Source organism: Mustela erminea, chromosome 8, assembly GCF_009829155.1.
Source record: "Mustela erminea isolate mMusErm1 chromosome 8, mMusErm1.Pri, whole genome shotgun sequence".
Lineage (NCBI taxonomy): Eukaryota > Metazoa > Chordata > Mammalia > Carnivora > Mustelidae > Mustela > Mustela erminea.
This window is the reverse complement of record NC_045621.1, coordinates 25551733-25574756: the sequence shown is the minus strand read 5'-3', so window position 1 is coordinate 25574756 and position 23024 is coordinate 25551733. Positions and strand designations below refer to the sequence as shown.

Here is a 23024-nt window from a genome sequence, read left to right as displayed (position 1 = left end):
ACCACGCTGCGCAACTATGATTCTTAACGCCATGCCCCAGGACCTAAAAATCAACACAGTTAAGGCAAGAATTATGCAAATTATATATAACAATGGACCTTCAACACAGTTGTCATAGTTGTTGTTGTCCATATTAATGACATCTTGTGACTCAAGCTTTAGGTAGCGTGCCGCAAGCTCTCCCATCTCACCACAACGGAGCGAGCTTTCCGCCGCATCGCCATCCTGGTCGTGAACAGTAATAAATAATGCGCCCATTTTCACTCACATTGTTTTATGCGCTATGAAGTCATTTGAACCTTACGGTCTTCTTTCACATCAGCAATTCTGACAAGAGACTTTTCTTCGAATTTTGCTGCTTAGGCAAGAATCCAATATTGAAGCGGCAGACGCGAAAGCATAAAAATGAATCAGGAGCGCTGCAGTGTCGTTTGGGAGAATGGCAAAAAAGAAATACAGCATCGCAAGTCAAAACAGACTGAGGGCCTAAAATCAGAGGGTGAGGGGCCTTTCCATACGGCTATGAGAACGGACTTACTCCAGGAGTCTCACCTCTGGCTCGCGGGAGCGTCGATGTCTAACCTCCCGTCCGGGGGCTCCGCCTCAACGCAGCGCTGAGCTCCCTTCTGCGCTCCATGCTTGGGGGAAGGATACAATGGAATGCAAGGACCCCCTGCCCTTTCGGGGGTTATACTTTGGATGGAGTGAGGAAAACTAAACAGCTGAAATAACCAAACCACAATTTCAATGTAAAATCTCTTAAACAACTTCCACCCAAGCCAGGCACCGCATTAACTTGCGCTCCGCTTCCTCTCCATGGAACATAACGGTGATGCCACGCACGCTAGAAGCCATGGTCCTGGCCAGCCACGGATCCTCTTCTGCTCCCATCAGACGGGCTGTGTATTTACCAGGGGTCAGTTGTAGGGTACCGAACTGTTTATTCCATTTGTACTTGTGCTTATAATCATGCAATTTAATTAAAAAAAAATTTTAGAAATGTTAGGCTTTTGTTTTTATTATTTATTTTATTTATTTATTTGATAGAGAGAGATCACAAGCAGGCAAAGAGGCAGAGAGAGACGGGTGGGGGGTGGAGGGAAGCAGGCTCCCCACTGAGCAGAGAGCCCAACGCGGGATTCGATTCCAGGACCCCCGAGATCACTACCCCAGCCCAAGGCAGAGGCTCAACCCACCGAGCCACCCAGGCGCCCCTAAATATTTTTGAACCTTTGAAATCAAAGTGTGAAGAAGAGCACTTTCCTTGAAAATTAATGTGAATTCCTTTGGGAAAACATAATAAAATGGAGAATATAAAATAGTGTTTTTGAATTGGGTGTGAGCAAGACAACTAAAAAAAATTAGAAGAATTAGAAGAAATAGTATAGTAATCTGGAAAGATACTTCACTCAGATGGTCTACATCACAGGTCAACAAACTTTTTCCTAAAGTGACAAATAATAAGTGGTTTCAGTTTTGTGGTTCATATGGTCTCTCTCTCTGCATAACATTGTCACTGTACCAAGAAAGCAGCCATAGACAATATGTTAAAAAATGGGCATGGCAGTATTCCAGTAAAATTTCACTGAGGAACACTGAAATTTGAATTTCATATGATTGTCTCATGTCATAAAATATTATTCTTTTGGTTTTCTCAACCATTTAAAAATCTAAAATCTGTTCTTAGCTTACACACTGCACTAAAACAAAAGATGAGCTAGATTTGGCCCCTACATTTGCTGATTAAAAAAAAAAAAAAGACAGGAATTTGGGATTGCTGCATTAAAAGGCATATGCATTTTGTTTTTAGTGTTTATTTAATTTCATTTAATGCAGTATAGCTATGTTATCATTTTGAATATTTTTCCCAAGTATACATTAGATCATCAGCACATTCTAGAGATAATCACAAGTCCTCCCTTTGGATTTCTGACGTAGTGTCTACCATGCCCTCGTTGTCCAAACGTCCTCTTGGTCAGGACATGTTGAGGTATCTGAGCTCTAGGACAAGACTTTTGTTTCCTTCTCAAGGAGCTGAAATAAACCTTGCTTGCCAAAGAGAGTTTGCCGGTTCGGTAGTGGAATTCTCTCGCTTGTCCTGCCCTCTCATTGTCCTTCTAACTCTGAAAGCTCCTGAATTAGAGAAAAGTACAACATCTATCTCCAATTACTAGAATAATTAAGAACATGCAGTTTAAATCAAGTGTCTTGACAGTTCTTTTCCTTATTATTTTGCTTTTTTAAACTTTATTCTGTATCAAGATGTAGTTAGGTCAAAGTTAATAATGAAAAGCAGCTCTTTCCTTACCCCGTCACTCCTCATCTTTCCTTCCTCCATCACGCTACCCACTCCCTCAAACATAATTCCTTTTCTCTCATCGTCCCAATTCCACCATAATTTCTAATAAAATCAATATTCAGAGTTTCTGCTACCCTAGTTTTTTTTTAATTTGAGTGTTACTTCTTGCTCTCTGAATGCCCATACACATATAAATACTTTTTTTATTCATATAATACATCTCTTCTCTCTCTACAGTCACTGATTTTCAGGTTTTCATTTATTTTGTTTTTCATTTTCTTCTACTTTTTGCACTGTCACTCATCTAAATCTTTTTGCTTTGTCTTTTTTAAGTCCATTCTGATCATTCTTCATGTCAGAGGTTTTCCTTCAATGTCTGGTGACCTTTGGCTGTTCATTTAGATTTATAGTCGAGGCACCAAAACTGTAATTGAAGGCTCTCTGCCCATGATGGAGCTTATCGATGGACTGGCATCACTGTAGGTGACGGGTTGGCATCTGGCTATTTCATGCATCTACAGATCACCCTTTCCAGAGAGACTCAGTCCAGAAAGTCAGTCTCCCACTTGCCACATGGAAAGTAAGCATGCAGAATTTCAGTCAATCCTCTTGCTTCAGCCCTGGGTTTTGCCTCTACCACTCTTCCTGCCACTGTGTTTGGTGTTTCTGGCTCTATCCATACAGTCAGTCAAATTCCTGGCTCCTGCCTTGATGACATGAAGGAGGGGTGTTTGGGTCCTTGGTTGGGTGGAGTAGGGGAGAGATTGAAGAGGGTGTCAAGTTCCTGCTTATAGAGAGACGTTCAAATACTTTTCAGTCCTTTTCTTCCCCACCTTCAGAGGTATCTGCTGCCTCTACTTATTGACAAGTGTTCTTGAATGTTTCTTGAACATAACTCAGTTTTCTTCTTATTGGCCTGCAGCCTTTAGTTCCGTGACTTTAATTATCACTTTTCCATCTGCTTTCCTTCTTTCAAAATGTTGATTTCTTTTATCTGCTGTCTTTTTAGTCTCTTTATTATTGCAGGTTTTTTTACTGTTTTTCTCTCTGAAATACGGTGCTAGTGTGGTTTCAGGAGTGTGTAGAAGAAATACACATGCTCTGTCTACCATGTTTTAGTTACGTGCATTTTGAGTGTTACCAAAATGCCCTTTGAAAAGAATGCTCCAATTTATACTTCCTAAATCTGTACACATGCATAGCTTTTTTAAATGAACACATTTGCCAATAGCTTGTGAATCTTACTTTTTTCATCCCTGCCAATTTTTTACTAAACTTTATGTTCCTTAAGAGTAAGACCTATATCTTGCCTGCTTTTGTCTCCTACACACAATGCAAATGTTTCCTGCACAGAACCATTTGCAGGAAAGAGCATGGACCAAAAAGTCAACCACCCCAGCTCTTCAGTGACTAAGAATTTGCCTTTGGCCATGTTATGTCATTCCTCTAGAGCTCTGGCTATTAATCTGAATTCAATGCTACATTCTTCTTAGTGTTATTTTTCTAGGTGTGTGTGTTGGTTTGCTAGGGCTGCTCTCACAAAGCACACACACACACAAAACTGAGTGGCTCAAACAACAGATATTTATTGACCCCCAGTTCTAGAAGTCCAAGATAAAGGTACCATAGGATTGGTTCCTTTTGAGGGCTGAGAGGGAAAAATCTGTTCCAGGCCTCTCCTCTAGCTTCTGGTGGGTTGACAGCAATCTTTGGCATTTCCTGCTTATAAATGCATCACCTCAATCTCTATCTTCATTTTCCCATGGTGTTCTCCCTGTATATGTCCATCTTAAATTTCCCCTTTTTGCAAGGACACCCATAGTATTGGACTAGGGCTTACCCTAATGACCTCGTTTTAACTTGATTACCTCTGTAAAGATCATATTTCCAAATAAGGTCACATTCTGGAGGACTAGGGGTTAAGATTTCAATATTTGAATTTAGTTAGAGGGAAACAATTCAATACATAACAGTGCACTAGGCAGAGGCTCAAAAATATTTGTTGGATGACCTGAATCTCTTATTTATAAATAAATGGTAGAATATCAGATGAGTTTATCATAAAAGTGAACATTCTCCATGTACATATGGATAGCCAGGAAATAGAAGAAACAAGCCAAACTGAAAACAGCAGTGCAAAGCTGGTAAACCAAGCCCATGAAGTTACCAGCAACAGGACAACTCAACTACTGGCTGTGTGAGGAAGACTGAGGCAGGCCCCACCATATCGGTTAAAGTGGAATTGGGCTACTAGAAAAAGATGATCAACCACACTGAGGATTAAAGAAAGGAATGCATTTCTTTTTCATGCAGTGGTCTCGGACCATGAATGGTCAGTGGCCAGGCTGTACTCCTCATGATGATTCAGGCCCCAACCTTTTCCCAAGAGATTTTTTTCATCTGCATGATGAAAGCTGGATGTCTCCCATGCTTGCATTTCAGCTGGTGGGAAGGAATAAAATAAGCTGGAGGAGGTATGCCCATCGAACTAAGTCCCAGACCCCACAGTAGGGACACGTCATTTCTCACATTCCACGGGTGAGAATTATTTCCATTGCAATTCCTAACTGCAGCGGAAGCTATAAAACGTAGTCTGGTTGTGCACAAAGAAAATGGATCTAGATGGATGATCTCCATCATATTCCTTAGAGAACTTCAAATAAGAGAAATTTATTTATTTATTTTTAAAGATTTTATTTATCCACTTGAGAGAGAGAGAGAGAGAGAGAGACAGAGTGAGATAGAGAGCAAGTAAGCACCAGCTGGGAGAGAGGCAGAGGGAAAGAGAGAAGCAGACTCCCTGCTGAGCAGAGCACCCAACATGGGGCCTGATCCCAGCACCTGGAAATCATGACCCGAATTGAAGGTAGATGTTCAACCATCAGAGCCACCCAGGTGCCCCCAAATTTAAAAGTCTTTTTAGTGGGAGTTAATTCAATGCCTACCATCAAAGACTTCACAGTGCTATTGGGAAGAAAAGAAACTTATTTTTTAAGGAGTCAGTCTATTTGGAAAAGAATGTAAGCATAACCAACATGAGAAGGAAAAATCAGATTGGTCTAGAGTAATCAGAGAAGGTCTATAATTATTATCACTGCAACTAATAATCATAATTTTCTCATTGGTTTTCTCACTTGCACATAGAGACAATAATCATCAGTAACAACTTCACACAGAACACAATTTATATCACCTTACTTACACACTAATTATATTAAGGGATAATAGATGCTGAGATGATCTGTCAATTAGCTTAATAACCATTTAATTCAACACCTAGAGAAGCCATGGTTATAGCGTTTGTTTCCTGTGGTGTCTTTTCCCTGGATTTGAGCTTAGATTTTCTTCTGATTTCAGTCTTTGATATCATGTTCCAAGAGAAAAAAATTTGTTTTCAAAGAGCAAACTGGTAGAAAAGGAAATAGTCTTATAAGCTAAAAGGAAATATTAAGACAATAGTGAAAGAGAATATGTAATATGTAATATTCTCTTGTGCTCACTCTCTCTGTCAAATAAACAAATAAAATCTTAACAATAAAGTAATACCGTTATTGGGCACAAAATAAAAGAGACACAAAACTAAAAATGAATAATAGAACTTCAAGCTATATTTGAAGGAAGGCATAGTATTTTTTTTCAACTTATTGATTAATAGATTTAAAATCTCTGAAAACTGAAGAGGACTCCCACTTTCAGCTAACATAGGATCAGAGGAAACAAATTTACAACCTCACCTGAAACAAACAAACAAAAAAAGTAGAGAGAGAGGGAAATTGATAGAGAGGAGGGAAAGGTATATGAAACCATGGTCTTCAAGACACTGGGCATCAGGCAACAAAGGACTGTGATTCTTAAGAGACCCAAAACAAATGAAGTGAGGAAAAAACAAACTGTAAACTGTACTTAAACAAATTTGAAAATTTTGCAATTCATAAGACACCAGTGTAGAAAAAAAGACAAGTTACACACCAGGAGAAAGTATTTTCAAAGCATATATCTGATAACTTGTATTGAGAATACATAAAAAGTTCTCAAAACTCAATAAAAAAAGAAAAAACTAAAAATAAGAAAAAGATTTGAAGAGCCCCAAAAGAAGATATATAAATGGCAAGTGAGCACGTTGAAAGGTGCTTGACATCGCTAGTAATGAAGAAAACGCAAATTAAAATCATAAAGAAGCCACTATATACTAATTAGAATGGATAAAATGTAAAAGATGGATCATTGTAAGTGTTGACAAGGATGTTAAGAAAATGTAATCTTAAAAAAAAAAAAAGAAAATGTGGGACGCCTGGGTGGCTCAGTTGGTTAAGCAGCTGCCTTCGGCTCAGGTCATGATCCCGGGGTCCTGGGATCGAGTCCCGCATCGGGCTCCTTGCTCCGCGGGGAGCCTGCTTCTCCCTCTGCCTCTGCCTGCCTCTCTGTCTGCCTGTGCTCGCTCGCGCTCTCTCTCTCTGTCTCTGAAAAATAAGTGGAATCTTTAAAAAAAAAAAAAAAATGTAATCTTCATTCATTGCTGGTGGGTATATAAAATGGTGCAACTAGTTTGGAAAAGCATTTGGCATTTTCTTAAAATGTTAAAAATACACTTATGATATGATGCAGCCATTTCACTTCTAAAGAAATGAAAGTATATGTCCAACTTGTTGCATGCAAGTATTTTTGGCAGTTTTTATTTCTAGTCATTAAAAACCACTCAAATGTCCGTCAACAGATGAATAGATGAATCTATCATGGTTTATCTATTTAATTGGATACTATTTAGTAATAGAAAGAATGAAGTATCAATACAAGCAACAGGATAGATGAATCCCAAAATAATCACACTAATTGAAGAAGTCTGGTATAAATTAATATATATGTTTATATATTTTATGGTTCTGGTTATATAAAACTCTAGAATATGCAAACTAATCCATAGTGACAGAAAGCAGATTAGGGGGACAGACAAGGCAGGAGGGGTGGGATTGTCCAAGGGAAACCTTTGAAGGTGATGGATATGTTCACTATCTTAATTGTGGTGATCATTTCTTGGGTGTACACATACCCCAACACTTATCAAATTGTACATTTTAAGTAAATGCAACTGATTATATGTTAATTATACCATTAAACTGTCAAAAAATCTTAAGGGAATATTTTAAAGAAAACATGTCCATGTTTTTCAAATTTTTAAAAATTCTTGGGGCACCTGGGTGGCTCAGTGGGTTAAAGCCTCTGCCTTTGGCTCAAGTCATGATCTCAGGGTCCTGGGATCGAGCCCCACGTCGGCCTCTCTGCTCAGCAGGGAGGCTGCTTCCTCCTCTCTGTCTCTCTGCAGGCCTCTGCCTACTTGTGATCTCTGTCTATCAAATAAACAAATAAAATCTTTAAAAATTTTTTTTAAAAATTAAAAAAAATTTTCTCACTGTAGCTCTCTCTAGATAATCTGTTATTATTTGGGAATAATCAAAATTGCAATTTGCTGGAAGTCTAGGTTGTAACTTTAGGCAATTTTAATTAACCCACAATTAAATAATAAATTTGATAATGAAGAGACAATAGGGGTGCTTGGGTGGCTCAGCTGGTTGAGCCGCTGGCTCTTGATTTCAAACCAGGTCCTGCCCTCATGGTCTGTGAGGATTGAACACACCCCCACCCCTTCACCCTCCTCCCCCTCCTTCCTCGCCTCCCCCACTCCCCTGCCTGCCTAGATCTCCATGCTCAGAGTCTGCTTGGATATTCTCTCCCTCTGTCCCACCCCGTGCTTGTGGGCTCACGTGCTCTCTGCTCTCTCAAATAAATAAATAAATCTTAAAAAAAAAGAAGAAGAAGAAGAAGAAGAAACACACAATGGAAAGACAAAGACTTTTATAAGTAAAGGAGAACACCTTCTAATTTGATACATTGTGTGCCTAAACTGAAAAACACTTCCTCAGAGAGGTTAGAAAGTACCAGAACAAACTTGATGTTCTAATAGTTCATAGTTAGTACTGCTCCCTTCCAAACTGAAATGAATTTATAATTTGGGTCTGTAAGCATATTATTTTTCTTCAAAATTTAATTGGACAAAGGAAATGGGAAGATTAAATGAATGTGTTAAGTGGGTAAGCTATCGAGAGTCTTTCTAGAATTGTGTACAACTGACAAAAATGTGACCACTAAGCTGTAAAAAATAGAGGATAAACTATCAAGGATCTTTCAAATGAGCTGTAACGGATCACAGAGCTGATGAACACATTATAATTACTTTTAATTTCCAAATTAACCTAAAAATAAATGATTTTCTAGTTTTTAAAAGATGAGGAAATTGAAAAATCAACAAAACTCTATAGGAAATTCAAACCATTTTATGAAAAAATGTGTTTCTAAATATCATGTTGTATTCTAAAATTAAAGATATGACAGACTATTGCTTGTTTTTGATGGAGAGTCTCTGAAAAACTTAAATGATTGCTGATCCATCAAGTTTGCCCAAGAAAGTTTTGTTTCTGCTAAGGAATTTCTGTACACTAATTATTGATAAGACCTTGGAGTTTACTGCTCAACGAAGCAGAGAAATCCAAATAAGCTTTCCTTGACTTTGCAAGCTCTCGGCTAAATTATTTCAGTATCTAAAATGAATTAAAAAACAAAGCTCATCTTTACATATATGAAAAATGTGCAAAAATCTTTAGCTTTCACATATATGACATTTGTAGATTCACGAGGGACTTCTAAAGATAAATTTCTGTTTCTAATGTGGTAAGGCTCTTTCTTGAGTCTTCTTTGTATGAACAAATTTCTTGGTGGATAAATCAAATTATTTCCAAGAGAGTCAGGAAGTTACCACATGTATACTTAAAAATAAAATCCCATTTTCTTTTCTTTATAATCGTATAATCATTAGATCATTTGTTCCAATCATGAGAGCATTTTGCTCTGGGAAAGACAGAGTAGTTGAGGGCTACATATTCAGCAGAGAGAGACCAAAAAAAAAAGTAGAAAAGAAAAAAAAAAAAAAGGCCAAGACATGGGAAATGCAAGGAGAAATCACTGAGTCATATTATTTGCTAAGTTTGGAAAAGAATTCATGTGCCCTAAATCTATTTGGCTATAATTTGCAACTTAAACCATAGCTTATGTGAACTATTCATGTCATCATTAGAAACTGTATTGTCAGAGTTCATGAGGAAACAGAATTCAAATGATTTGCCCTGAAGTCTTTTAGGAGAAAATCCCTTTGGCAAAGGACCTGGTAAAGAGGTGTGGGCATGGCCAAGGAATGAAGGGCTATCAGAGACTCTCAGGGACTGGCAAAGAGTGAAGTTTTGTCACTTCTAGAGCTGCCATCATAGGAGGAAGCCAACGAGAGCTGGAGCCTCAGAGAACAGTCTGGCAGGGGATATGGTTCCAGACGAGTGTTCCTCCCCATTTCTTTTAGTTATTACCTCTACCATAACCTCCCCTTTCCCTCCAAAAGTTTAATCTAATTCAAATTCTACCTAAAGAAATAAATTAACAGCGAAGAATGAGCTTTTATTAGGTAGGGTTAAGTTGTCTTTTGTTTGGTTGGTTGATTGGTTTTTTAACTCCTACCCACACCTCAAGAACCAGTTTTCACTCTCTTGGGGGCACTATTGCCCTCTCTGAGAATGTTCTAGAGAGAGGCAACTGCCACCTGAAGTGTGGCCCTGAACTGTGGAGCGGGCTTCAAAAGAAGCAGAGGATTCTGCCGTACAAGGGTCAGCCCCCAGCTGCAGAGCAGGGCAGTGAAGGGCACAGCATGGAGATCTGGTGGGACTAAAAAAAGTCACTATCCAAGAATGTTTCCAAATCTCTTAAAACTTGTATGAGGCAAATGTCTTTGGGGGAAGCCCAGTGCGTCCTGTCCAAGAACATGGATTTTGTGTCAGGAAGACCTTGACTGAGGTTCCAGCCTTGTTCCTCTTTTACTGCACAAGGGTTGAGAACCATCTTCAACCTCTCAAAGCCTCAGAGAGAAAAATGGGGCTATTTATATCTATTTCTGGCAGTTGCTTTGACAGTAAGCTAAAATAACAAGGGCAGAGCACTTAGTAATGTGACTGGCTGGATAAATAATCCCTCAATGTGAATGCGAGAGCCCTTCTCATCTGTTCCTTCTCTCCTTTCATTCATACGTGCCAAGTACTTACCCTACGATGCCTTGTGCTCTGTGCTGGCCACACGTAAACACAACAGAGCTTCCGTCCCACCGTGCTTGGAGTCCAGTGGAGTCTGAGGTAACGGTCCTCCATGTGTGATTCGGCCTATCAAAACATAATCAGACTTTTGGAAGGAAATCGGTTCATGAAAGAATGCCCCTGGATGCCACAGGTGACGTATCAGATAGCAGCATTGTGTGTGACATCTTCTGAAGAAATGACTGTCATGCTGAAGAAATCATCCACTCAATTCTTGAGCCACTTGCTTGACCCATACCTTTGTTCCAGAAGGGGATCATTCAGTGATACCACAATTTCAACAAGGCTGGAGATATAGAACACATCACTCTAAGCCTCAGACCCTTGTATCTAAGAGTGAGTGAGTGGAGGACAGTATTTACCTCAGAGGGTTGTCGATGGTTAAATGGGGGAAAAAAAAGCGAAAAAAAACAACAACCCTAAAAACCACATACAAAAACCACTTAGTATAGGGTCTAGCTCAAAGTAAGTTCTTAATGAAATCTAGCTAATTAAACGTATTTCTCTTCAGGTGCTAGAATCTTTATGACCTGATGCAGGCACTTCAGCTTGCCTTTGTTTTCCATGTTTGACACAGTAATAATTTTAGAATTTTCTTTTTTTAAAGATTTTACTTTTAAGTAATCTCTATAGCCAACATGAGTCTCGAACTCACGACCCCGAAATCAAGAATCACACACTCTTCTGACTGAGCCAGCCAAGCGGCCCAATGTAGTAATGATTTTAAATATTTATTACATCTCAGTAAAATTTTTATAGTTAATGAGAGAGTATCTTAAATTGATCTAGAAAATGATTCAGCATAGATTTAGAAATATATTTATACTTTCACTTTGATAATTCAGTTGCATCTCTTTAATGCATATAGCTAATTAAGCAATTAAAAAGTTTTTGTTTTTTTAACTTTTTTAAAAAAGTTTTTATTAAGCAATAAAAAAATAGAACATCAATTGACTAACTGTATCATAGTATTCTGTTATTGGCTTGCAAGTTTATTTCAGAGGTAATGTGTACAGTTATTTTAAAATATATGACACAACCATTGTGATTAGCTGCATATGAGATACTGAAAGTACATGAATGTATAAGGTTAAAAAATAATTTAAATAGTGGAAATCCTTCAGGTATTTGAAAAATATTTTAAGTTAGTAAAAAAAAATTTCAACCTTTCAAAACAAACCTTTAGGGGAGCCTGGGTGGCTCAGCCTGTTAAGATGCTGCCGTAGGCTCAGGTTATGATCCTGATGTCCTGGGATCCAGCCAGAATCAGGCTCCCTGCTCAGTGGGGAGTCTGCCTCTCCCTCACCCTGCTCTTCTGCTCTTGCTTCCTCCCTCTCCCTCTCAAATAAATAAATAAAATCTTGAAGAAGAAGAAAAAAATACCCACAAACTTTAAAGCCACCAACTAGGGCGCCTGGGTGGCTCAGTGGATTAAGCCGCTGCCTTCGGCTCAGGTCATGATCTCGAGTTCCCGGAATCGAGTCCCGCGTCGGGCTCTAGTCCCGCGTCGGGCTTTCTGCTCAGTAGGGAGCCTCCTTCCTCCTCACTCTCTCTGCCTGCCTCTCTGTCTACTGTGATCTCTCTCTGTCAAATAAATAAACAAAATATTAAAAAAAAAAGCCACCAAACTAAAACAAAATAAAACTGGAAAAAGTAACAATCTACAAAAATAAAAATTTTTCCAGAAACTGTCACCTGTCTTGGGAATAGGTCTTGGGAAGCTGAAATGTTCTCTATCCTAGTTTCAGTGAAATGTTCCAGTTGCACAGGGGTTAGTTAGTTCCATTTTACTGGATGAATTAGACTCCTTTGCAAAGCCTTTAAGGAGTTACTCTAATGAGAAAGAGTCCTCCTGTTAAAAAACAAAAGGGCATAGATGAAGGCTTTTAAAAGTGCTGATTAAATAACAAAGTAACTTAAAATTTAAACAAAATGCTTATTAAGTAGAAACTGTCTAGCTTTCAAGGTACAAATTAAAGCCCTTATCAGGTATTTTCCCCTGGTTTTAGGCTCCCTGTCAATTGCAGACAAACTACTCAGACATTCTACCCATGAGGGCTGCCCATGGGGCAGTTTACTTTTTTCCTTCTCATACCTGTGTTTAATGAGTAGCAGTTTTGCAAGCTAGGGCATTTTCAAGGGAAGAAGATGGGAAGGATTTCTTACTGAAAAAATGCAATCAAGATAAGAAACAAAACTAATGCAATTTATCTCCATCCAGCCTTTCTATAGAAAGCCATGAGTTAGAAAAAGACACTACCTGCTCTGAAGGCAGAACATTCCAAAGGTCACTGGTCAATGGCCTCCCTTCTAACCAGACCCAAAGAGATTAAGAACAGGATAAAAAAGCTGACGGTTTTCAGAAAAAAACAGCCTGCCTTCCTTTTAAGTAAACTTTGGGTCAAGGAGTTATTTCTTCTTAGGGGTAAGATTTTTTTTTTCCCCAGTAGGCAAGGGTTTTGACTAGGAAGAATATTGTCTGCAATGTGTGTATTACTCGGAAAGGAAACTCATTTTCACTTGCAGAAAAATTGCCTGTTAAAATGTATTTCTCAAATTGTCTTAATTTCAATTCTTGTTAAATGACTAGGTCTGAGAAATTCTTTTTGTGCTTCACCGTAACCTTCCAACTAATGAAGTCGATTCAGTTCAGAGTTCCATAATTGCTCATAATCCTCAATAACCTCCTCTATTAACAAAACATCCAAATAACAACTCCACCCTCCCCCCAAAACACACAAATACACGTGCACCTTTGCAATACTGAAATTTTAAATTCTTCTAAATTCTAGGGAAATACTATCACCATGGCATTTCCGTGGAGAAACAAGACATTCTTCTAAGTGAGGATTTGTTCTGTCTCGAAACATACATGTTCTCACACAAATACTGGGTTTCATAAGGAGTTTCAAGTGTAGAGGAACGGATCCACTACTTATTAAAGGTCAACTTACTCTTAAAAAAGCGAAGAAATGAAGTTGCTTTGTGTGTGCTGCAGCCTTTTGGCAGTGTGTCCTTGAAACAAAATCAGAAGAGGTGCAAATAAAAAGAATGAAGAAATACTAATTTTTTTTTAATTTTATTTATTTGACAGAGATCACAGTAGGCAGAGAGGCAGACAGAGAGAGGGGAAGGGAAGCAGGCTCCCCGCTGAGCAGAGAGCCCGATGCGGGGCTCGATCCCAGGACCCTGAGATCAGGACCCGAGCCGAAGGCAGAGGCTTTAACCCACTGAGCCACCCAGGTGCCCCAAGAAATACTACTTTTTAATCATTTTTTTAAAACACAACTATGTTGAGGTATAATTTACATACCATAAAATTTCACCCACTTGAAATGTACAACCTCACTAAAAAGATTTTTAGTGACTTTACCAAGTTGGGCACTACCATCATAATCTAGTTTTAGAACATCACTCCAGGAAGATTTCTTGTGCCCATTTACCGTTAATTCCTGGGCCTACCTCGAGCCCCAGACACCTATGAATTTACTTTCTCTTTTGTCACACTTCCGTCTCCAAACCAAGAGGAGAAAAAGAAACTGACTCAAGGATATAAGGCACAAGTAGAAGAACACTACTTACTAAAGAGTCCACCTGTCAAAATAGTCTCCAGCATTCTTAAGAAATGCAAGGGAGTCTTTTTTTTTTTTTTTTTAAGATTTCATTTATTTATTTTGACAGAGAAATCACAAGTAGCACAGAGGCAGACAAAGTGGGGGGTGGGGAGCAGGCTCCCCATTGAGCAGAGAGCCTGATGTGGGGCTCCATCCCAGGACCCTGAAATCATGACCTGAGCCAAAGGCAGAGGCTTTAACCCACTGAGCCACCCAGGCACCCCAAGAAATGCAAGGGCATCTTGAACCCCAGGCATATCAGTTGAATTTGAACAGTCAGTGAGGTATTCAATATTTAGTTATCTCTCCAGTTAGAGATCATAGACTTACATAGTTACAAGGGATTTTGATAATGAAAGAATACCAAAGTAGGCCTTGTTACCTTAACTAAGGAAATATCTCTGTCTGCAAAGTTTAAGAAATATAACAACAAAAAATTTCAAGGAAAAGGATAAACTTCCACACAGTCCTATAAAGCTCAGTCAAATGTTTTTATATTTTTGCTTATAATTTATAAGAGAAATGCTATTTCCTTAAACAAATTAGTTTTCAACAGGATTGAAATAGAAAAATTTCTTTTGAAATGTAAGGTGGTCCTTTTTCCTCCAAACTTTCATATGTATATTATTCTAATGTATTTTGAGTACAGTAAATATATCAAACTATCATGCTTTTTGTTGACAAAATATTTTTCTAACCACTTATTTCCTTCCCCTAGAATATGTATTTTAAGAAGGCTTTAGCTTCAGGTTTATCTTGCTTACATCCTAATTTCCAGGTGTCCTTCCCTCTGGCTTCCCAGAAATTTACTAGGAAATTTTACAAGGGGCCCTTTTATATTTGAAAAAGAAAACTGCTTTGTCAAATGATGGTGAGAATTTTTTTTTTTAATTAAAAACAACAACAACAACAAAAAAAACCCTCTAACCCAGACAGGACTCTAAATTTGGGGAAATCCATGGCACTCTCTCAACTTGAAATGTTGGTCACAAAGATTACTCATGAAGTTATTTTATACTATTTGTTAGAAACTTATATTTGCTGTGGGTTTTTTTTTTTTTCCTCCGTGCATTGATAAAAACAAATGTTATTTTGTGTCTTTTATGTGTTGGCCATTTTGTAGACCATAGAGTTCTTTACCCTGTGGCAGTTACTGGAGGTGGAACTTTTGGAGAAAACAAGTACATGCAGAAAAATAAACATTTTGCCAGCAGCTTTCATAGGTTCTCAAAGGCAACAAGAGGTCTGTACCACTAACATAACTGGAAGGCAGAGCTTTGAGTTGGGATCTCGTGGGAGTTGGGGAAGAAAATTGTGGAGTCCTCATCTTGAAGATCTTTTAAAGTGTGACTTGTGTTTGCCTGAAAACAGACTGATGTGATGAGTTGCTAAATGTTCTGAGTCTGCTCAGATTCCCTTTCAACCTCCTGCATTTAGAGAGAAAGAGGGAGAAACCTTAAATGGGAACTTTCCACATTCTTGGAATACAAAACAATGGAAGTATTAAAAAAAAAAAGAAAGAAAGAAAGAAAGAAAAAGAAAATTGGCAGCAGAGGCTGGGGGAAGGGCATTGTGATGAAACTGATGTCTACCAAATGAAAATGCCACATAAAAGCAAGGAAGGGACTAAGGGGTGCTCGCTTCGGCAGCACATATACTTAAATTGGAAGAGACTATGGGAAGGAAGGCTGTAAATGGTCTTTTCTTAGCTTTTAGTGAGTCACCAAGATCTCTGCTTTGTGTGTCACGGGAATGGTGACCGTGGGCAACGACATGAAGACCTTTCTCTCTCTACGGCCGGCCCAACTTCCCAGGTTTCAGATCGTCCACGACTGATCGCGCTTTGAGTGGCAACAGGCAGCCCATCCCGAGGACAGTCTCCCGCACATTTTAAAAAGCAAACTGCTGCTTTGTCCTTCCAAAAAAGGAAACCCGTTCTTTGAATTTCCCCCCAGATCCTCCAAGCAGAACTTAGTAGAAGCTCATTAAAGAGACTTAGTAGAAGCTCATGAAAAAAAAAAAAGTCGCTTGCCTCCCTGTTCCCCAACTAGCCCTTCCTCAGAGCCGGGGAGGTACAGTGTTCAGCAGGGGAGAGGTCTGGAACGGGAAGCTGTGAAGGCAAAGAAAGTGAGTCCCAAGTCCGTGCACATTAGACCAAAGAAAGGGAGCGGGAGGAGAGCCAGCCCCGCCCTGGGACTGCGAAGTCTACATTCCTACAGCTGCAAGGTGGTGGCTACTTTATGGTTTTTCCTCCCCCCAAAAAACCACTCCAGTGTGCAGACTTTTTTTTTCCCCCCCCCAGAGGTGACGCAATTCCTCAACTGCCCTAGCCCCCAGTAAAAAAGGAAAGGAAAGGAAAACCGGGGTTGGGGGGCGGTGCGGGGGTCCTGCAAACCCCTTCGCCTCGCACAACTCCAGCCCCTCCCTTTCCTCCCAGTACACCCCTTTCCTGCCGCTTCCCATCCCTCCCCCTCAGCCCCAAGAAAGTTTGACGACCGCAAAGGAAACCGAAAAAAAGTTCTCCAGCCCCAATCCTGGCGGGCGATCAGCATCTCTTTTGTTCGCCGCGAACCCACAGTCCCCCTGACGTCACCCGCAGCCCGGGCCAATCCGCGCGCGGTCGGCGGCGGCGGCGGCGGCGGCGGCGGCCCGAGGGTGGGGGGAGCCGGGCCGTCCCTCCTCCGCGGCGCCCGGGGCCTCGCGGGGGGCGGGAGGGGACCGTCCCATATAAACCCCGGCGCTCGGGACTGTGCCGCCCGCGCCGGCTGCGCTCTGCAGGGGGAAGAGAGGGAGCCCCAGGCGCGAGCGCGGGAGAGGGGACCGGCAGCCACAACTTCCCTCGTCCTCTTCTTCCCCGTCCCCTGGCCCCCGCTTTCTTAGGGGCATCCACTCGCGTCTTCCCGCAGGTTGCAAAGGGAGCCAAACTTGGTGGCAACTTGCCTTCTGGTGAGGGTGTCTCTCCCCGCACCGCGTCTCAAGATGCTCAGGGGTCCGGGGCCCCGGCTGCTGCTGCTGGCCGTCCTGTCCCTGGGGACAGCGGTGGCCCCCACCGGAGCCTCGAAGAGCAAGAGGCAGGCGCAGCAAATCGTTCAGCCCCAGAGCCCCGTGGCTGTAAGCCAGAGCAAGCGTGAGTACTGACCGCGGGCTGAAACCGGCTGTCGCGGGGATGGGACCGGAGGCCACCCAAAGTTGGGCTGAAGTTCTGAGCGCGCGCGTGTGCGGCGCGTGTGCACGCCTTAATGAGGGCGACCGGCTCAGGACACAAAAGGCTCGTGGCTGGAGCAGGCTAGTTTCGAGAGCCTTAGAATAAACGCAGGCATTGGAGGACAGGGGTTTTGCGATGTCCCGCGGCGCTCTTGTCAACTCCGCTTATTCAAGTCGTCCTCCTATGCATTCATCCAAGCTTACTTTAAAGAGGGAAGTGATGTATGCCTTCAGACTTTCCATTTGGGATTAGTGTGGCTCTTAAGTCTCGGCTTTTCTTTGTTACTAAACCATTGGCTAAATTTTTTTTTTTTTTTAAGTGGGGGTGGGAGGAGGGTGGCTCCATAGCTCTGTGGTTCCTAACTAACTTGAAGAGTTGTAATTGGTTCACAGTGCCTTGGGGCCCTTCGGGATACTTCTCCAAGAACTGGGATCGGAATTCCTCTTACAGTTTTGCAAAGACACACCCTCCCTTAGCCTTGCCTAAAGGAAACTGCTTAAAGTCCGTTTTGATTTATCCCCCTCCCCCGCCCCGCCCAAAGCATTGAAGGTCCTTGCATATTTTTAAAAGTAATCAAGGTATCTGCTTTGCAAAATGTTTCTGTTCCTTTGATGGAGACCCTTGGCCCGATGGAAATGACATCATTGTAAATAACATTTATCTAAGTTAAAAGAAAATAAAGAAAGGAATACCTAAATATCTGTGTGTACAAATTATGGTTAACTCTTTAGATAGCTAATTTCTATATATTTTCGTGGAGTACTGTTTTTAATTCTGATGTTCTCATGATTAAGTTATTTTTCTAGGTTTGTTGCTTAGTCTCATCAGTTTAGTTGTGCACGAAAATTCCATACTTTGGAAAAAGAAGATGCAGATGTAATTATTTTTTTTCTTCAATCATTTATAGCTGGTTGTTACGACAATGGGAAACACTATCAGATAAATCAACAGTGGGAGCGGACCTACCTGGGAAATGCCTTGGTTTGTACCTGTTACGGAGGGAGCCGAGGCTTTAACTGCGAGAGCAAACCTGAACGTAAGTGGTGGGAGCCTGGCAGTTAGTATCTTTGAATATATGGAGAACTGGTGCCTGATAATTAAACTTAGCATTGGTTATAAATTTTCCCAATGGAATTATCTGTCGTTTCCTCTTTAAAAACTGTAAGTTCTCCTATTCGCCTTCAACATGTCGCTTCTACCTTTACAACAGAAGAACCAGTGTGTCCCAAAGTAGTTCCGAGTCTTCTTTTTGTTTTATTGTCCTAAAGCCATTGAAGAGAAAAGGACAAATTTTGTGTTCTCCTCCAAAAAAATTGCTTATAAAATTTTAATTCATTAGAAAGGAATTTCAGATCTTAAACTGTAAGAGTATGGGCCAGGAAAACTCTTTGGGCACTAAACTGTGAAGTGATTTGTCAGCTGCAAAGAAAACCACTAACCACTTACTTCAAAGTGCCTGTTCTTTTAGGACCATTGTTCTGTTTCTCTTGTAATGACAGCAGCTCCTCCAGAGAAGCCCTGATGAGGCTAGAATGGAAATAGTAGCATTAAGAAATGACAGTACCTGGTGGACGGTGGGGCTCTTCAGATTGTTTGCTTTTCATGTGGACCTCGGTTTGACCATCTGAGTCAGAGATCAGAATCTGAAACCTTCCTTCACAGTCTAGCCAGTCCTAAAGTAGGACTTAATATGGCTTTTTTCCTAAGGTCCTGAGAATCCTTTACAATAGAAATTCACTTACCGGGGCGCCTGGGTGGCTCAGTGGGTTAAGCTGCTGCCTTCGGCTCAGGTCATGATCTCAGGGTCCTGGGATCGAGTCCCGCATCGGGCTCTCTGCTCAGCAGGGAGCCTGTTTCCTCCTCTCTCTCTCTCTCTGCCTGCCTCTCTACCTACTTGTGATCTCTCTCTGTCAAATAAATAAATAAAATCTTTAAAGAAAAAAAAAAAAGAAAAGAAAAAAGAAAAGAAATTCACTTACCAAAAAAGTGGAAAACTGGTCAAAATTTGAAAGCTGAGCTTTGTTAAAGCCTGGGGTAGAATCCAGATCTCCCGTTTTAAGTTTTTACATACTTGGTTGTACCATGCTACCCAGAACGGAAGACTGTGAGTGTTTCTTTGAAGGGATTAGTGGGATAGAAAAGCTTTTCCTTTCTTGAGGCTCTCATGGACTTTCCTTGTCTCCTCAGCTGAAGAGACTTGCTTTGACAAGTACACAGGAAACACCTACCGAGTGGGGGACACTTACGAGCGACCTAAGGACTCCATGATCTGGGACTGTACCTGTATTGGAGCCGGGCGAGGGCGAATAAGCTGCACCATTGCAAGTAAGAAAGACATTCTGTGAGCTGATGCCAAGATAGCGTATATGTGACTTTCTCCATCGCCTTTGCTGTCACTTTCTGTTATGCATGACTGGTTTATGCCCAGGGGACCAGTTGCTCTTCTGTGGTCAACCACCTAGTCCCTGTGCTTCTGGAGGATGGTTCTGTGCACAGGGGGAAGCAGTCTGTATGGAGTTAGGAGTACCAAGGGAATCTCTGGAGTTCCATTTCAGTAAGAAATGTTCCGAGGAGTTGTTCGTTTTATATTACCTTGTTTTATATGTAATATAAATTTATATTTATATTACATTATTTATAATCAAGCCAGACTGATTAAGTGATTATGTGCAGTGATTAGGAAGATGGTCTGGAAGAGTGAATTAGCCATTCTGTGGTCGGCTCTTGTTTGTGAGTGAGAGACCTGTTGCCTTCTCATGGATATAGTCTGGTTTCTTTGAAACCTATAGTTTTTACCCAGGAAGCTAATCTCTCTGTCCTCAGGGGAAATATGGAATGATTAGCCTACTAGTGTTTCCAAGGACCTTTGGGCACTGTGCTGACTCTCATCAATTCTAGTTTAGTCAAGGCAACTTTCCACTGTGATTCACTGGATTACCAGTGGACCCTATGAACAAAGCATTTCGTTTGTTTAATCCACCCTTTAAGTGTAAGTTACTTGAAAGGCTTCTGTCCAAAAGAACAAAGCAGTCCCTTGTGAACAGACCCAATCAGCTTTTCCCATATTTAACATTAGGGTTTATTCAAGTGTGTTGGCAGGCTGAAGAGTCCGTGGTCCATAGTGTTTGTAGTCTCGTGGGCATTCAGCCTTTGGATGTGCCACTGTGTTAAACAGCTTAGAAGAGTACCCAGATCTCCTTACCTGGGAGGTAGACATCTGTTTGATATCCTCCAATATGACATTTTTAACCTCTGGTAAAATATGGGCTCTCCCACTCCAGAATGCTGGAAAGCCATGCCCGATGTGAGGCGGCCTTTTCATTCAGTCAGGCTCGCCCTGCTGTGACTGTGGAGAGGGGATACCTGCCAGCTTTTCTTTTCTGCTGCTTTAGGACCCAATTTCCTGTGATCTCTCCGAGGAACCAGGATGTATGACCTCTTGCTTTGCCATTCAGTTTTCTGTGCGATTTCCCATCGTGCTTAAACAAGACATTTAATTGAATGACCCCAAATGACCAGCCCTATTAACTTTTCCCCTGCCTCTGATGGGAAGGCTGTCCTCTGTGTGCTCACTTTGTCTAACCCAAGTACCTGTTTAGCACATGGGTGGAACATGAGATCTTTCCTTTCTTTTTTTTTTTTTAATATTCTCTGTCTCTGTTTCTAACATTTGCTTTTTGTTTTGAACAGACCGTTGCCACGAAGGGGGTCAGTCCTACAAGATTGGGGACACCTGGAGGAGACCGCACGAGACTGGTGGTTACATGCTGGAGTGTGTGTGTCTTGGCAACGGGAAGGGAGAATGGACCTGCAAGCCCATAGGTGTGTGTCTCTGAGAGATGAGTGAGACGTGGGGAGGCACAGGCACAGTCACGGTGCTGGGTCCACCCAAAGCCACGTGGCCACAAGATCCGGATTCCAATTCAAAAAAGAATGAAATGGAAATTTTCAAATACTGAAATAGTTTATAATCCTAAAGGATTAGGATTCTTCATAGTCCTGAAGTCCTGGAGGAATCGGATCAGAAAGTACTAAGCGTTGATGGAAGTCTTAATTTTGTTTCAAAAGCACAAGATAGAATTGAAAGATTTAGGAAAAAGTCATTTCTTTTGTCTGATACCTGGTCTCAGATTTCCCCTTGGTCAAGATGTAAATTATTTGAAAGAAAAAACAATGGCGCTTATATAATTTTTTTTTTATATATATATAATTTTTTTTTTTGATCTGAGAGAGTATGTGTGAGAACTGGTGTTGGGAAAAAGGGCAGAGGGAGAGGCAAACTCCCCACTGAGCAGGAAGCCTGTTGCAGGACTTGATCCCAGGACCCTGGGATCATGATCTAAGCTCAAGGCAGATGCTTAATCGACTGAGCCACCTAAGAGCCCACAGTGGTGCTTTTGACATACTGCTTTCTTGGAACATGCTGGACCGAAACAAATGCTGTGAGTTCTCTGTCACACCTTAGGGATTTTTTTCTTCACAATGAAAATTTTTGAGCTGCTTTAACCTCAGTCTTCAATTGGATTCTATAAACACAAATCTGAGTTTCTGTCTATTACTTGTACTGTGTTTACTTCTTGTTCGTGAATTCAAAGGCTTTTATTTTGCTTTATGCTGTAGCTGTTTTTCCAGAAATCAAAGTTTCAACAGCTTTGTCTTTTTTTTTACGCATTTATAATTAAGATTAGAATTAGAATTAGAATTAATTTATAATTAAGATTAGACGAACACATACATGCATCGTTTGCGCCCCAGTAATGGTGTGAACAGTGGTCCTAGCTGAATGTACCCAGTCCATGTACTTATTAGGAGAACAGGAATTCTGCCTGCCGAGTTGGCTTGATCTTTCTTTCACTTTGGTTACTTACTGTGTGCTTAGTTACAGGGCGTGCCTTTCTTTTTGAACAGAGTACCACTTAAAAAAAAAATGCGGCTGGATTTTTGCTTACACGATACACTTTAAATTACAAGGAAACTGCACAGTTCAGAATAACTTTTTTTTCCTGTGTTTCATCCAAATTTCCCTACAGCTGAGAAATGTTTTGATCACGCTGCTGGGACTTCCTACGTCGTGGGAGAGACCTGGGAAAAGCCATATCAAGGCTGGATGATGGTGGATTGTACTTGTCTGGGAGAAGGCAGTGGACGTATCACCTGTACTTCTAGAAGTATGTTTTAGCTCTTTATGCTCAAGATGAGGCCAGGTATTGTTTTCTGGATTCCTAGAGAGACTTGTAATGTGCTGTCTCTTGGCACACACCTGATACACCAGCAGGTTTTTGTAACATTTGGACATCGAGAAAAATCCACAATCAATTTATGCTGCTTCTTCAAAGAAAAGACCTTTAATAAGGTCTTAGGCTATCAGCTGCTAAGAAAGAACCCAAACATTCATTCAAAGGCCAAATGTGTTGTGGACTTGAAGATTAGTTGCAAATGTTTGATCTAAAGTATCACTGAGCTCTTTTCCAAGTATTAAGAACAAAGAAATAATTAAAATAACATGCAAAGACCTCTTTGGGTATGTTGATACTATTGACAGAATGGGGCAAAGCTCTGAAGTCTTAGGTCTCCTTCTATGTTTGAAACTTAAATAAGGCATATTCATTGACAAAACTGATAAAAATAAAAAGTATTTACAGGTTAAAATTATGTGACTACCTGGGGTTCAAGACAGTGTCTCTTACCCAAAGCTTCGATATAGACTTATTAGTGCCATAAAG

General features: G+C 40.7%; 1 protein-coding gene across 12 annotated transcripts in view; it reads left to right on the top strand.

The window, feature by feature from the left end:
• The first annotated feature begins 16814 nt into the window (after window positions 1–16814).
• Window positions 16815–23024, top strand: part of FN1 (fibronectin 1) — a 67283-nt gene continuing 61073 nt past the window's right edge. For 3 of the 12 annotated variants that reach the window (XM_032354720.1, XM_032354724.1, XM_032354716.1), the window contains exons 1-5: window positions 16818–17223; window positions 18209–18337; window positions 19489–19626; window positions 20992–21123; window positions 22332–22469. In XM_032354720.1, the coding sequence (XP_032210611.1) occupies window positions 17076–17223; window positions 18209–18337; window positions 19489–19626; window positions 20992–21123; window positions 22332–22469 (685 nt within the window). In that variant the 5' untranslated portion in view covers window positions 16818–17075. Of the gene's footprint in view, window positions 17224–18208; window positions 18338–19488; window positions 19627–20991; window positions 21124–22331; window positions 22470–23024 lie in introns of all 12 variants that reach the window. The other 9 variants (XM_032354727.1, XM_032354723.1, XM_032354722.1 and 6 more) reach the window with 5 other exon arrangements.